Below are 16785 nucleotides of genomic sequence, written 5' to 3'. Positions count from 1 at the left end.
GAGGTGAGGGCATAATGGTAGTGAAGCTCAAGGTCAAAGTGACAGGATCCCTGGTGGGGTCCGAGATTTGTGGGAATCGGGGAAGTAGAGGAAATAAGCAGGAAAGAGGGGTTGGTGGCAGAGGATGGAATGCTTGACATTTCAGTGGGGCAGGGGAGATGCGGTGATTGGTAATGCCAAGGGCTAGGGTCTCACCTTGGCAGTGGTTGAGGCAAGGTAAACAGATAGTGAAAACCCAAAGAACGTGTTAACAGTGACAGTTAAACCAGGAGCTAAAATCCTCAAAGAGTGAGGCTAGTGGCCCAAGGGTCAGTGGACAATTACTAGGAGGGGTAATGGGTGGGGCAGTCTGATCCTGAGAAGTTTTCGAGAGGAGAGAAATAGTGTGGAAATGGCAATGAGGCGCAAGGAGTGCGCCTACCCTGTCACGGGGCCCAAGGGTCAAGGGTTTTGGAAAAAAGAATTCTCTTTGCTCCGGAAACAATGTCCTCAGGAAGAGCTGGCTTTCTACTCCAGCAAGAAGGCAAGTGAACATTCAGGGAGAACTGTGTTTCGGGGTTAAGGCTTTCAGGGCTCAGGGAAGGGAAAAAGACGGCAGAACCGGGAATGTTGAGTTCCATGTGGAGATTACAGTGTGGGGACGAGGGGTGACCTGGGAGTCTGGAGCTCTTCCAAAGGGATAGAAACAGATAGAGGACATACTGCAGGGAGCCTGGTGGGCTTTAGACAGATAGTAGTAGCAAGTGGACCCTCCTCCCCCAGGCCTTGAGACGGTCTGGTGTTCTTTCCAGTGTATGCAGTCAGTGCCCAATATCATACACATCTTTTAAACTTTGTCTTATTATTTTTTTACATTTATAGATCATTAGTGATTATCAGCACTTTAGATGGGCGAATTGCTGCCTTGGATCCTGAGAATCGTGGTAAAAAACAGTGGGATTTGGATGTGGGATCCGGCTCCTTGGTTTCATCCAGCCTCAGCAAACCAGAGGTAAGGATTTTCTATTACATATTGATTGGAAACAGTTAATAATGATTGCTGACACTTGTAGTCTGCATTTGCTTAGAGAGCTGGGGCTCAGGGCCTGATGGCCCGGGTGTGAGGTCTACCTGCCTTTTGCGAGCTGTGTCCCCTTGGGGCAATTACCTAACTTTGCTGTTCCTCAGTTCCCCTCCTGTAAAATGAGTGGGTGATGTCTTCTGCTTCTTAGGATTGTTTTGAACATTAAAGGAGTTAATCATATAAATGAGTAACTGAGAATACTGTCTGCTGTATCACTATAGCTCTTTATCTGAGCTATAACATGATCACCGTTTCTTCCGCCTTATTATTGTCACAAGGTGCCTAGGAATAATAACAAATAAAAGTATCTTAACTGCATCTTAATAGTTAGAAATACATGTGGCAAAATCCCATAAATTATTCCCTACATTTTCCCTTCAAGTGTATACGCTAATGGTAAGCACGACATTTTCTTTGAATGTAATTTTAGACAAATTTGATTACTTGCAAAAACAAAAAAACCGTGCTTCTGAAACTCCTAGGGCACATGACTCCAAGACTTGAGCAGGCGACACAGCTCCGCAGAGCTTCAGTGTCCTCATCAGTAAGTGAGGACACTGCTTACTTTGATGAGGTTGGGTGCGGTGTGGGTTAAATGAGGGAAATTTCTTTTTCTCACCGTTCGTCTTGACTCTGATAGATTAAGTCTCTGTCCTTTTCTAGAGCTTTATTCTCTTGTTTAAGTCATGTAAAATAAGCCCCTCTCTTGAGTTGTGACTGCCAACACGAAAGCAGTCACCTCTGTTTTCCAGAATACTCTCAAGCCTCCTATCTTACCAGGCTGCTCCTCTGGGACACTCCCTGTGGGTGTTCTTTTTTCTCTTTCGTCACCAACTGTTCCCTTTCAAAAAGCTTTCCAGTTGGTATCAAATTTGGAAAGGACAAAACCTAACATGAGGGGCTTAAGAATGACCTGATTAGTGTTGATGGAATTTTCTGATGAAAAAACTGCTACCAGTGACCCAGCTACACTCTAATAAACCCAGCCTGGATTCCTTCCTGGAGCACCCAGGCAGGTGCTTTGGGAAATTGCCCCGCCTCCGCATTTGTGTGTGCCGAGCCCTCACTGGGTTTTCATAGTGCTTACCATTTATCAGACGGTACAGTGTGCTGAAAAAAATCTGAGAATACTGAACTTCTGTTGTATTGTGAATTATTAATATAAATAGCAATTTTATTATAAATTACAATAATGTGAATCAGGTATAATATTCAGATGAATTACTACTCAAGCGAAACATTCATTGATTTGTGTTCTGCTGGGATTATGCTTGGGTATGCATGTTTTGCTTTATTTTTAAACTAGACATAAAAAGATGATCAGCAAAATCAGAAGATTGTAAGCTGTTCACATCTGAGGTAATATTACAGTGTGTTGTGGTGGTACAAAGCATGTGTGTGTTTGCAAACTAAAATATACTCACGAACGAAAGATAAATTGCATGGTATGACAAAGTAGAATGCAAATAGTTATGATGCCCTGAGTGCTGTTGAGTGGGTTTAAGTTACCTTAGCTGTTTTCTTAGGTACAGTTCAACTTTCTCATTTCCTGTGGTTTATCAGGGCTCTCTTGTTTTAAGTGCTTTCCTCCCCACGTACCCCAAACCCTAGACCCTTTGGATAAAATACTTTGAAATGTTGAATCTCAAGCATATTCCCAAAGTTTCACTGTGTCACCCTGAAACAGTAAATGAAAAGCTCACTGGCCACCTTCCATGCAGGGGAAGAAGCCTGAGGCCTCTTTTCAGACCTAGATTTTCATTTTCTATTTTGTGGGAACAGAAAATCGAAAGATACTGCCCATCTGGGATAACATAATAGGTTTTCTAGACTTTACGGCTGCCCCAAGTTCTTGAGACCATTTCTTGAGACTACGTGTTCTCTATGTAGATAACGCTAATGACAACAAGAGAAGTTATTTGCTTGAAATTGCAGACCGACTAGACGATAAAGCTGGGATTAAACCGAGCCTTGCCTGACCATACTCCATTCTTCGGGCTTTGGAGCCATTTCTCCATCCTGTGTGCACCTCCCCTTTACAAACTCAGGCTGCTCAAAGAAATTTTAAAAAGAGTTGTTATTAAATCATTTTAAAAAATGAACCCATTGGATGAGAGCATAAATAACATATTTTTATGAAGAATATTTTCCAGTTTAAAAATATTTTAGTAAGAAGCATGGCTTTGTTTTGTATTTTTATAAGTCTCTTTACTTTCCGGTTTGGCAGAAGATAACTGGATTTTCATATCTGCTTCTGCGCTCATTGTGTTGCATTGTTGTTTTGGCTGAACTATATGAAGAAGAAAATCCAGGCACATACATATACGTGGCTAGAAAAGGGAGATGTATTTTAGAAGCCTCTTCAGATGATTGGGTCATTCTTTTTTGATACTCTACCAAAACACATGGAAGTTTCTTAAAGGTTAGTTGCACTGTAGAATCTGAAACCATATCACTGAACATTTTGTACTCTTTTACATTAACATCCATTTGTCTGTCTTGCCTTTTACTCATGCATGATGTTTTAACATCATCTGGCAAATATTGATTCAGTGAGTTATACAGATCTTCCAGATGTTGACACATTTCTTTATAGAATATTTAAAGATCAAATTCGTTATTATCCTTGGATGTAAATTAAAATTTTTTTTAAATGTGTTACTATCACCACTGATCTCATCAGAAAAATAGTTAAGTACTGGGAAACTATTGAGCTTACATTGGTAGATACAGGTTTTCCAAAATTCGAATTTTCATTTGAAAACTGGTTTTTGGTTTTTTTTTTTCCCCACAAATATGGTCAGTTGTTCTCTTTGCAGTGAGAGGTTCACTTTGTGTATTTTTGAGAAAATGTCTGACAGGTACCCAGCTCTCATAACCATCACATCCCCTCAATTTTTTGAGTAGAAATGGCGCCCTGTGAACAAACAGCCCCCAAAGTCCGTCACACAAGCGCTTTTTCCTCAAGACGTGTTTCATTCAGCGTGTGGCTAAAGTGCTAGTGTGTCCTCGACAGTCACACCAGAAGAGTGAAAACGTGTACTCAGGTCCCAAATGAATGAAATCAACTTTTTATCGCTTCACCGGAACATTCCTGAGTGAAACTTTTCCCTCTCTCTCTCTCTCTCTTTTTGCCGCAAGTGTGTGCTGGTGAGAAACACAGTGACCAGTAGTTGGGTGCTCGATGGCGTGCTAAGGCGCTGCCAGTGTTAGTCACCATTGCTTTTATACCATCAGTGCGGATATCACCCCAGTGAGAAAGCAAGTAACACCTTCGCCGCAGAACTTTTTGACTCTCTGCACTTGTAAAAGCATCTACAGGCCACAGTTTGAGAATTGCTGAGCTAGTGTATGATAGAAATAGTATAAGAATATTTGGAAGGCAAACAGGAATGTAGCGTGAGCTTGAGTCCTCTGGTACTCAGTAGGGTGTGCGTTGCTCAACAGCTACAAGTTGTGTTCACAAGTTGGACAAAATACCGCAAAAAGAGGCTCAAAAACTGCTATTTGAAATGCCCTAAATATGACACATAGAGTTACTATACCTTTTTAAATGCATCTGATAAAATATTTTACGAAGGTCCCTAACGTTTTGTGAGCAATAGTTAATTTTCTCTTTCTGAAGCTCAGCATTTGGTAGGGAAGGGTAGTGTAGGGAGGAGGGGTAGATACAGCAGGTGGAAGGAACTGGCCTGGAGATAGAGCCAAAGCCACCCAGGTGACAATAGATAGATCCATGACTCCATGTGGGGACTCCTGTATTAGAATGGCAGTCTCTCTAAGCTTTCATCAAGAGTGGTATGAAGGAGGGGCGAGGAGTGGTATGAAGTTGGTTGAGCGTCTGACTTCAGCTCGGGTCATGATCTCACGGTCCACGGGTTCGAGCCCCGCCTGGGCTCTGTGCTGACAGCTCAGAGCCTGGAGCCTGCTTCGGATTCTGTGTCTCCCTCTCCCTCTGCCCCTCCCCTGTTCACGCTCTGTCTCTCTCTGTCTCTCAAAAATAAATAAATGTAAAAAAAATTAAAAAAAAAAAAAAGAGTGGTAATGAAGAAGAAACAGATGAAACCCAGGCCAGGGAAGATGTATCCCCTGTACAGCAATTGGTAAAGCTACTTATGAATCTAATGAAGAGAATTTGATAGACTGTATAATAATTTTTGTTAACTTTTATGTGTTAAGTAATCTCTACTCCCAACGTGAAGCTCAAACTCGTGACCCCAAGATCAAAAGTCGCACACTCTACCGACCGAGTGAGCCAGGTGCCCTGACTGTTTTAATAATTTTAAAGTTATTAATGATAGAGCAGTCAGTGATGAATCACATGCACTTTTGCTGGAATAATAAAATAAAGCCACACAGGAACTTCTCATGCTGTGTGGGACTGTGGAGGAGGGGCTGGGATTCAGGGACCTGAGTTCTCCTTTGGATTCTTCTGTTCACTGACTATGTGGCCTGGCTAAATTCTTCAGTTCAGCAGAGTTTTAATTTCCTTCTCTGTAAAATTATGGGACTACACTAAATCCTAAAGATTGTTGTAACTTCAGGAATCAGGTAGCATCAGATACATGAAACTCCCAAATTATCGAGAGGAAGTTTTCAACTTCCCTTTTTTTTTTTTTAAACCACATTTAAGGCTTTAAAAAATAAAGCACAAATTCATTTGAAATTGCCATTAGGTGCATATCTCATTGCCTCCTGGCCTGCTCTGATGATATTGTCCTTAAACTTTTCTAATGTAAAGGGCATATAAAATAGTATATTACGTTCTTTTAGTGGTGTTTTTATTATGTCAATGAAAAAATTGACATACAGGATAGGAGAGATTGACAGCTCCATTAAAAACAATATTATATAATATTTAGGATCACCTGTGTGCTGCAGGGTGGTTGAGATGCCTGATCTGATTATTTACCATTATTTCCTCTTGACTAGGTAATTTACAAACTTTCTCAAAAGAATACTGATAATAAACCAAGCTAAAACTGGTGTGTGTGTGTGTGTGTGTGTGTGTGTGTGTGTGAGAGAGAGAGAGAGAGAGAGAGAGAGAGAGAATAAATGGTAAACTTAAGTTCACTCCATCAGCTTTAACAGTTGTGCCCTAGGTTCTAAGCCTAATGCTTATGATAATAGCTAAGAATTTTGTTTTTAATTTTTCGAAGGACCACCTGAAGTGAAGTCTGATTTGCTTTCCTCTGGTTATTTATATGCAGATTAAACCTTGAAAAAGCACTGAAGAGATTTCGCTGTGGTTCCTCATTGGTTGTCTTAAATTTTGTTTTGTAGCGTATTAGCATAGTGTTGCTTTGGGGTATCTGGGTGACACTTGGATCACGCTTCACCAAATCTAAGTAGATATAATATCCTTGAACTATCTATTTGTCTATGTCTTGGAACATATTCCTAATTACAAAGACCTTCCTTATCTTTATTTAGGATGCATAATTGTATACGTGTAACTCGTTTCTCCTTAGATAATATCTTTACCTTTTCTTTATTTAGAGATACCATATTTGTTTTTTTGTTTCAGTTTTCTGTTAAAATGCCTTTTTTCTTCCCCCTCTTAAAAAGAACAAACAACCCTATTATAAGTCTATACTTAGAGTTTGGGGTTTTTTCTTATTTTTGGCATGTTTCTCCCCAAGGGACACCGCCTTTCTGTTTCAGACAGGTGCAGAAACAGACAGCTATGATACTGGAGCTTTCCAGCCTCCTCCCCGCCCCTCATCAGAATGCATTCATTGAGAAAGGCCTTCGTAGGTAGGGGGATCCTTTAGAAAAGGCATACTTTTAATGGTTAACTTGATTTGTTCACAAAGAATCCATCAGTAGACCCTTTGAGTGGTGCTTTATTAAAAGAGGATCGGTGATCTCTTTTAAAGGTTCTCTAATTTACACTGAAAGATGTCTGGTCATTTTGCAGTTTTTCATTTGTACACAAACTAGCATATTTTGAGCCTGTGTCATTGAAGACTGCGGTTTATTTGGAAAAGTCACTGTTCAGTCATGTAGCAAGCCAATATGTAAATAATTGCTTAGGTTAATTGCTTTTCTTTTAATTATAGAAATAAAACCATGCTTTGATTCAATTTTGTTTTATTAATCCCTTCGCACGGCTGAAAGCATTGCTGTGAAGTAAACTAGTTTACTCTAGCATGCATGTTGCCGAGTGAGAAATTGATTTGACCCTATTTTTTAGGAAATTGACTTTCCATGCACATTATCTACTTCATGAATGTATAATGATCTAAATGAAGGCAGAGATAGTTACTGAAATCTGTGTTTTTCATCATGAATGCAAAAAGTACACTTACAAAGTGAGTCTGATAGTTTTCCTTGAGGTATTTTGTTCTATAGGTTCACTATAGGTTGAGGAAAGAAAGAATGAATGAATTAAATAATCATCTATGTAGTATCTCAATGCTCTTGGGCATTAATTCACAATTGTTGATGATAACTAATAACACATTGCTTCAGGATTTGTTTTTTTCTCCATTTCCTTTTTTTTTTTTTTAAGCAAAAAACAAAACATTTCCTCTTAAGCATGTCACGTGGGATGCCTTCTCTGACTAATACCCAGATCTGCTGAAAGTTCTCATAATCCCTCGTGTTAGATCATCTAATTAGTTGTTAACCATGCCCCCTTCCTTAGTCTGTGAGGTACGATGCCCAGGAACACTTTCAGCAAAAAAGATTCCTTCATTCTCCCCATCACAGCAATTTCAGTATTTTCAGGGGGGAAAAAAAAGTGTTTCCTTAGCACAATGCTTCAACATTTTTTTTCTCTTAAAGTCACAAATACTTAATTCTGGTACCTAGTCATTTGGTAGGTTGCTCATTTTGGTTTATTAAAAGTTATCATTTTATGTTCCATATATAGTATATCATTTTTGAAGAATTAAAATATACAAAAATATGCCTGTTAACTTTAATATTGTTCATCTTTGTGATCAATAAAGTACTTTACAGTCCTTCAGAATGTCTATGTGATAAAAGAGAATTTTAGGGTTGATAGAGATTTCTGGCAAATTTAAGACTGGTAACAGTTTGATATATTTAATTCTTATATTGAATTCATCTTTATTTAGTTTTGAGGTTTTGGTTTTTTGGTTTTGTTTTTTTATTTGAGAGAGAGAGCAGGGAAAAGGGGTAGAGGTAGAGAGAATCTTATTTTTTTAATGTTTATTTACTTTTGAGAGAGAGAGAGAGAGAGAACACAGAGAAGCAGAGAGGGGGAGAGGGAGAATCCCAAGCAGACTCTGTGCCTTCAACACAGAGCCCAACATGGAGCTCGGACCTGTGAACTGTGAGATCATGACCTGAGCTGAAATCAAGAGTTAGATGCTTAACTGACTGAGCCACCCAGACGCCCAGAGAGAGAAAGAATCTTAAGCAGGCTCCGTGCTTAGCATGGAGCCTGACGCGAGGCTCTATCCCAAGACCCCAGGATCAGGAACTGAGCTGAAGTCAAAAGTCTGACGCTCGGGGCGCCTGGGTGGCGCAGTCGGTTAAGCGTCCGACTTCAGCTCAGGTCACGATCTCGCGGTCCGTGAGTTCGAGCCCCGCGTCGGGCTCTGGGCTGATGGCTCAGAGCCTGGAGCCTGTTTCCGATTCTGTGTCTCCCTCTCTCTCTGCCCCTCCCCCGTTCATGCTCTGTCTCTCTCTGTCCCAAAAATAAATAAACATTGAAAAAAAAAAAATTAAAAAAAAAAAAAAAAAGTCTGACGCTCAACTGACTGAGCCACCCAGGCGCCCCCCAAGGCTTTGTTTTTAAATGGGGGTTGTAAATCCAGGATTGGGAAAGAAATAATTGACATGGCATAATTAAGCTCTCTACTTTCTCCGTGAATTTACTTTTGGAGCAGCTGTTTAAATTCTAAAGGCTTTTTGGAAACTTTTGAAATCTGGTGTTCATGAACCTTAGTTATTTCTGAAGTTTATTTATAGAAAATAAAAGAAGGTTCAGGATGAATTTACAAGTATTCAGATTAAGAGTTTATATTTTTGTTTTAAACACTTTTAATAAGTATACGTATATACGCATACACACATGAATTACATTAGAGGTTCAAAATAACATTACGTTTACATAACAAGTCTTGTTTGATTAGTACTTTGTAGTTTGCAAAGTGATGCCAAACCCATTCATATTTCAACCTTACATAGCCTTGTAAAATAAATACTCTTACTAGCCTCTGTTTTTCAGATTAGAAAATTAGGGCTCACAATGGGTCAGAGATGTGTCTGATGTAGTAAAGCTGAGACTCAACCCTAGATCTTTGGACTTCTCCTTGCCCTCTTTCCGATGCTTCATGCTTTTTGAAATATTTCAGTACTTACCAATGTATTTGTGTTTTGTGTACTAATAATCATAATTCTTAATGTGCTTTATCCAGAATAATTGCTGAAAGACATCATGTACGTAGCAGACTTTGCATGCTGCTCAGCATATTGTGAGTGCCTAACTGCCTCTTAGACATCCCTAGTGGAAAAGTCAAAGGTACCTGAACTTAACACATCCAAAACAGAACTCATCGTTAGTGCCATGGGAGCCTGACAGGGTGTGCACTGGGGTACAGCAGTGCCCAGGATAGATGAGACCCTCGCCCTCGTGGAACTCATGTGGCACTTTGTGGAGCCAGCTGGGGAGACAGATATGAAATAATCACAGCATAAGTAATGTAATTCAGTTGTGGTAACTGCCACATGGAAGGGTGGACCCTAGAGAGCCTTCGCAAAGGTGCCCGACCTACCTGGATAGGAGGCCGGAGAAGTCTCCCCGGAAGGGATCTCAGTTTACAGCTGAGATCTAAGAGGCCAAGGAGCTGTCCAGGCAAGAGATGGGCAGAGGGGTGGGGAGACACTGCTCTGGGAGAGGCAGTAGCCTGTGTGGTAGCCTTGCCGTGGGAATTATCACAGTGTGCTCAAGGAGCTGAGAGAAGGAGAGGAAAGGCAGCAAAGACAAGGGTTGGGGGCAGTCGCAGATATGAGTCTGCTGAGCAGGGCCAGGGCCAGGTCATACTGGGTCTAGTAAGCTGTGTTGAACATTTTGGATTTTATCCTGAGCCATCAGAAGCCCTTGACGGATTTTAAGTGGGAGAGATTCCTCCATAGTCAAAACGGAAAGCATTTCTTGACATTCTTTTTTGCTTTGAGACTTTCAGTGAGACTCTGATGAATCAAAAGGCTGTCTCAGTGAGGCATTTGTATTTCAATCCAGTCATCTCAAACTGGGGAAGTATTTATATATATAAACATTCGTAAAGTATTCACACCAACTAACGGAACCTGGAAGAAAACAGGAGAGTCCCTAAAATCCTACTAAAGCCAGTAGACTTGAGGCACCTTTTTCTCTCAGTCTCCCCTGACTCATCACTCTGCCGGGATTTTTAAATGTTAGAATTCTAGAAGTTTGGGTGTGGGTCATCTTCTCACCCTACTCTCTTTCAAAGGGGTTGTGCCTCTGTTCCCATGACAGCAGCAGTTCTAAGTTTTCTCTTCAGCTCAGACCTCTCCTCTGAGCTGAAGACCGACTCAGGCAAATGCCTCCTTAACATCTCTACCTGGAGAGCCCTCTCAGTCTCTGGGAACTCACCACGTGTCAACGCGCTCCTGCTCTTCCTCTCTGTACCTGTTCCTCATTGACCACGACATCCTCCTTTGGTCAATTGAATTCTAGAGAGTGTCCAAATCCCTTTCTGTTTTGACTGTAGAGGAACTGGAGGGAACAGGGACAGGAGTGGGGAAAAGCAGGAGGCCTGTAGATCCCCAAAGCAGTAGAAACATCAGTGGTCTGGGAACCAAAAGGCACACCTTTTAAAACAGCTGGGGAGACTGAATTTGCAGATCAAGTGCAGTCAGTTAACATGAGAAGTTTTGTAAAACGGTGCAGTGTTAATTTTTGTCCAAGGTCACGTAGCAAGCAGTAGGCGAAGGCAGGGACCCAGGAATGAGGCTGGAGGAGGTGCATTCATCACCCCGAAGACCCGGCTCCATTTCATATGTTGGATGCCTGCTGTTGTCTCCCTACCTAGGTTAGCAAAACAGCTAGCATGGCCAGGAAAGGAATTGTTCAGGGAAAAAGGGGTTTCCGTATAACAAAAAAAAGTCAACAAGTTAACCCTTCCAAAGGAGTGTTTTTCATGTATTTTACATCTTCCCAGTCTTCGTGAATTTTATCTTTTTAGTCCTTGAGGTCATCATTAGAAGCATCAGCTGTTGCATTATTCTGGAGATGCTTGGAGTTCTTGAGGTGGGAGAGAGATGTGTGCCCTTTTAGTGAATATTCTAGAATCGTTTTTTCCTTTTCCTTTTCCCTTACAGGCTGTGTTCATTCTTCCTTATCTCTACTGTTGATAAGCCTGAGTCTTACCACATGCTTCTTATCACCCCTTTTGCTTACCCTCTCCTCCCTTTTCACTTTATTGCTTCTTAAACTTGTACTTGGGACTTGGCTTTTGTAGCTCTCAGGGCCAGCATGTTCTTTTTCCCTCTTTCTGAGTTAGGGAACACACTGGACGCAACTTTTTGGATTTGAAAGTGTTTAATGTTCTCTACTTGAGAAAGTAATAGTGCATGTAAATCCCATTTCCAAAACTACACGAGGGAAAGTTCTTGCTAATAAATTCAGAAAGAATATAAAATTAGAAATCATTGTTTTATTCCCTTTATTGAAATAATAGGTCATCAGTTGATACTAAAATGGTGAAAAGTTGATTGAACACTTTAAAATGGAGGGGTCAGGCTGACTCCTCCAAATCTACTGATGAATAATAGTAACAAATATGACATAACACAGGGGTTGGCAAATTTTTTTGTAAAGGGCTAGAGAGTAAATATCTTGGGCTTTGTGGACCAGATGGTCTATGTAGTTGTAGTAAGAAAGCAGTACATAAATGAATAGGTGTGACTGTGTTCCCATCAGGCTTTACTGTTAAAAACAGGCAGTGGGTCAGATTTGGTTTATAAGCTGTAGGTTGCTGGCCTTCAATATAATAGGAAGTATGTAGCACCACCTATGAAGTACTCTTATCAAAAAAATCCAACCTGCATCAGATCAAAGCGCCAGGTCTAATCACACACTTTTCAGAAAATGGGACAAAAGAACAAATTAAATGACATGCAAACTCCAGGCTGTGGGACATTCTATAGGATGAATAATAGTCTGGTGTCTCAAGTAAATCAGTGCATGAAAAAGGGAGTTAAAGGGTTCTTGTGGGGAAAAAAAAAGAATCAAATGTAATATGTGGAGTTTGAATTCCTTGTTGGAGCAAACCAATTGTATAGTACATCTTTGAGACAGTCAAGGAGATTTAAATATTAGATGATTTTAAGGGATCACTCTCAATTCTGTTAAATGTGATATTGGCAGGGTAGTTACTTCTCAGCAATAAATACTGAAATGTTTGTAGGTGAAATGGCATGATGTCTGGGATTTACTTTAAATCATTCTAGTAAACAAGTATATGTAGTGGGTGGGTGGGGAACAGACGAAACAATTGGCAAAATTTGGTAATTGTTGAAACTGGGTGATAGATACATGGGGGGTTATTAGTCTCTTTCTATTTTACATGTTTCAAAATGTTCAGAATAAGTTAAAGTTGAATGTACCCCAGAAAATATATGTGTCCGTGGCAGTGGTGGGTGCGTGGTACCTAGAAAAAGAAGGAAGAACCAAATTAAAAAATATATTTTAAATAATTAGAAGAATTTTTGTTTTTATTTCTGGTTATATTCGTTGGAGTAGTAGCACTTCCTACATTTTTCTCGGTTGAAATTCCTCCTGTCACTTGGAAATGGAATTCTTATTTTCACATTCTGATTTCAAATAGCACTCCCTGATTACATGTGCCACTGGTATTCATTATGCCATTTAGGTTTTGTTCAGAAATAGAAATTGAATTATTTCACTATACTGCTTTGCGATTGCATGGATAAAGATCTTGATTGGCTCTTTGGTACTGAGTTTGCCCACCAGTGTGACAACCTTTCATTTTAAAATTATGCACAGGAAAAAACAAATGGGGGGGTTGGAAACCATAAAACAACAAGAATTTATATTTTTAAAAAGTGACTGATGGAGGAAGCAAGTCACTCAATTAGTGTGAGAAGCAGAGCAGCGAATCAGAACAAATAGCTGCTTGCAGAGACGAATCAGTGGGATGTAAAAATGCATCACCGTAACCTACATTTTTTTCTACCAAGAGATTTGCAGCTGACTATCGAGTGACTCATTCCTATGCTGGGAGGGTGAGGTAATGCTCTTGTGAGGGGTGATGTCATCTCACTACCTGAACCGCATGCATACATCATTTCTTGTGGCTCTCAAGGAAAAGCACCATCTGCTTTCACATATGCAGCCTGAAAGACTCTACAAAGATCAGTGCAAAGGTTAGCGGCCATGGGTATGACTCATCAGCAGCCAATTAGTGAAGAGCAGCTCTTTCAAAGTGAGCTTTTAAAATCACGATCTAGAAATACGACATGATGTCCTGAATCATAGAATGCTTTTTGTTGTTGTTTTGGGTTTTGCACTTTTCTCACTGAGTTAACGCTGTTGAACGTCTAACTTTTAAAATAAGGCAGTTCTTCTCAATATGGTCAATCACCTCAAATCTTCTTGGTTGTTTAAACCATATATATATGTATATATGTGTATAATTTTTTTAGTATATGTGCTGCCAAAGCGAGCACTAAACCATATTTTTTTAAGATTTTTTTATGTTTATTTATTTTTGAGAGAGTGAGAGTGCACACGATCAGGGGAGGGGCAGAGAGAGAGAGGGAGACACAGAATCCGAAGCAGGCTCCAGGCTCTGAGCTGTCAGCACAGAGCTGGATGCAGGGTTCGAACTCATAAGCAGTGAGATCATGACCTGAGCCGAAGTCAGACACAACCCACTGAGCCACCCGGCGCCCCTAAACCATATTTTTAATAGCAGGATGTTTGTTTTCTTTTACATTTGGAGGCATATATATAGATCATCTTTAAAACAGAAACGAATTTTAATCTGTATTAGTTGGGCAGTTTTTTGTTAGCAGTTTTTCAGTTTTTGATTTTTTGCACTGAGGAGCCATTGTGTTTCTTAAGGATCTGCTAGTGTTTTAGGAGAAAAGAGGTTGTTAATGGAAGAGGAAACAAGTCAAAATAAGTGTTATCTGTTTACTACAGACCTTCTAGCCCCTCTTCCTCTTTCTTGTAGTGATGCACACCTGCTTTCCCTGTTTGTCCTTAACTAGTGCTGCTGTTGACTTGACCAGACGACCGAACTACCCATTTTTTAACTTTATCATAATCTGAATTTACTATTCTAGTAAATAGGATAGAGAATACCTAACATAATACGAAAGGGAGACAACAGTAAATACTTGATTTTCTAACTGATAGGTAATTCAAAATGGGAGAATGGGAGATCATATTGCCTACATATTGTTTTTATAGGGTATGTATACTAATGACCTAAATCCGCTCTTAATGACAACTTCAAGTTGGACATTCTACAAAAGATAAAAAGGAAAGTTTTAATTTTTAAAAAGTAAAATAAGAAAGCAAAGAATAGGGGTGCCTGGGTGGCTTGGTCGGTTAAGCGTCTGACTCTTGATTTTGGGTCAGGTCATGATCTCACGGTTTTGGGTTTGAGCCCCATGTCAGGGTCTGTGCTGGCAGTGAGTGAGGAGCCTGCTTGGGATTCTCTCTCCCTCTTTTTCTGCCCCTCCCCTAGTCACACGCACACCCGTGTCTTTGCTCTCTCTCAAAATAAACACACTTAAAAAAAAAAAAAAAGGATAAAATAGTAATGTGAAAACTCTGAGGTCATATGAGGTGGTATACATACTGGTGCCATTCAAGAATTTATTTAAAATCAAATGTTTGTCAATAAAGAGTAAGAGTTGGAGATCTTTAAATACCCAGAATCAAGATGAACCTTTGCTAATGGTATCGCCTTCTGAGTTTAATTACAGAGCTCCTGCAAGATTTTATTACCTTTCTTTTCTTTTTGACCTCTTCTTTAGAAATAATTTCCAACTACAAAAAGTTGCACGAATAAAAATGATAACAATAAAAAGAAAGGGCCAACCTTTATATACCCAGATTTACTTACCCCAAATCTTGTTTGCTTTATCATTTCAGTTGTCTCTCTTTCTCTCTTTTTTCCTCCCCCTACCCCTCCTACACACTTTCCCCCCCCAAAACGTGTAGAGATAAATCAGCTATCCATCATGGCCTTTTGTTCTAAATGCTTCACTTGTATTCCTGATAGAGATATTCTCTTATATAATCACAGCATAGTTATCAACTTCGTAAAGTTATGTCGACACTTTAATCTGATGTCTGTATTTTTCAATTTTATCAGTTGACCTAGTACAGGCATACCTCATTTACTGTGTTTTACAGATACTGTTTTTACAAATCGCAGGTTTGCGGCAACCCCGCATTGAGCAAGTCTCTCGGCACCGTTTTTCCAACAGCATTTGCTCACTTCGTGTCTCTGTGTCACCACTGGTAATTCTTGCAATATTTCAAACGTTGTCATGTATTTGTTATGGTGTTCTGTGATCGGTGACTGTGACTAGCTGAAAGCTTATATGATGGTTAGCATTTTTTAGCAATAAAGTATTTTTTAATTAAGGTATTATGTTATTTTTTAGACATAATGCTATTGCATACCTAGTAAACTACAGTATAATGTGAACATAGCTTTTATTGGCACTGAAAGACCAAAAGTTCATTTGACTTGTTTTATTGAGGTGGTGTAGAATCAAACCCGCAATATCTCCGAAAGATACCTGTGATGTCTTTTATAGTGTCTTTAACCTCTAGTGTAGCCTCTGGTCTAGGGTCAGGTAGTTCATTTATTTGTCCCATTAGGCTCTCTTAATCTAGATTTTTCTACAGACTTTGTCTTTTCTGACATTGATATTTTTGAAGAATACAGTCTCTCTGCCCTTTTATTTAAAAAAATAGACATTTCTTCATTTTGTGCTTATCCAGTGCTTCCTGGTTATTTAGATTGTACATTCTTGGCTTAGAATACTGAGTAGGTGATGTGTCCTCTCCTAGGGAATCACATCTGTCACTTATTGATGATGTTAATTTTGATCATCTGGTCAAGGTATTATCTAAATTCTCCACTCTATAATTATTGGAGTTTTTTTGCTTTTGTTTCTATGTTTAGTTTCTTGTAACTAATAAGCAGTCCGTGGAGAGACACTTTAAGACCATGCAAATATCCTACTCCTCATCAGAATTTCCACCTTCTTAGACTTAACACCATTGCTGAATTTTGCTTGATGCAGTCTTTACTGTGATGGTTGCAAAATGCTAATTTTTCTAACTTCACCCCTCCCGTCATATTTGCCAGTAGACACTTAGCATTTTATTGCAGTAACAGCCCTCCCTTCTCCCCCATGTATTATTTATCTATTTGTTATCAGTATGGACTCACGAGTTCTTTTTGTTTTCTTCTTCAGTACATTATAATTCAGTACTCAATTATTTTGGTCCTTAAATTGCTCAGTGACCAGATTTGGTGAATGGTATACTTCTATCTGTTTTGAACATATCCTTACTCTCTAGAATAATAAGACTCTAAAGTCTCATCTTGTGCTTACCCTGCCCCAGCCCTTGGAATCAGACATTTCTCTGAGGAGCCTTGATTCCTTTGGTGGGAAGTAGAATTGGATAACACAACCCAGGCACTAGGTTTGGGTGTATTGCTTTCACA

The 16785-nt window shown here is 39.7% G+C and overlaps 1 protein-coding gene across 1 annotated transcript in view; it reads left to right on the top strand.

Annotated features, from left to right (window-relative positions):
• The window catches only part of EIF2AK3 (eukaryotic translation initiation factor 2 alpha kinase 3), a 69713-nt gene that overhangs the window by 11671 nt on the left and 41257 nt on the right, over positions 1-16785 (top strand). The window contains exon 2 of the mRNA XM_047067728.1: positions 862-991. Coding sequence (XP_046923684.1) covers positions 862-991 — 130 coding nt within the window. The remainder of the gene's footprint in view (positions 1-861; positions 992-16785) is intronic.

This window comes from Lynx rufus, unplaced genomic scaffold, assembly GCF_022079265.1.
Source record: "Lynx rufus isolate CCGP_SWC_20201006 ecotype Redwood Valley unplaced genomic scaffold, mLynRuf1.p SCAF_8, whole genome shotgun sequence".
Classification (NCBI taxonomy): Eukaryota; Metazoa; Chordata; class Mammalia; order Carnivora; family Felidae; genus Lynx; species Lynx rufus.
Note: the sequence above shows the minus strand (reverse complement) of the source record. Positions and strands in the feature narration are given on the sequence as shown.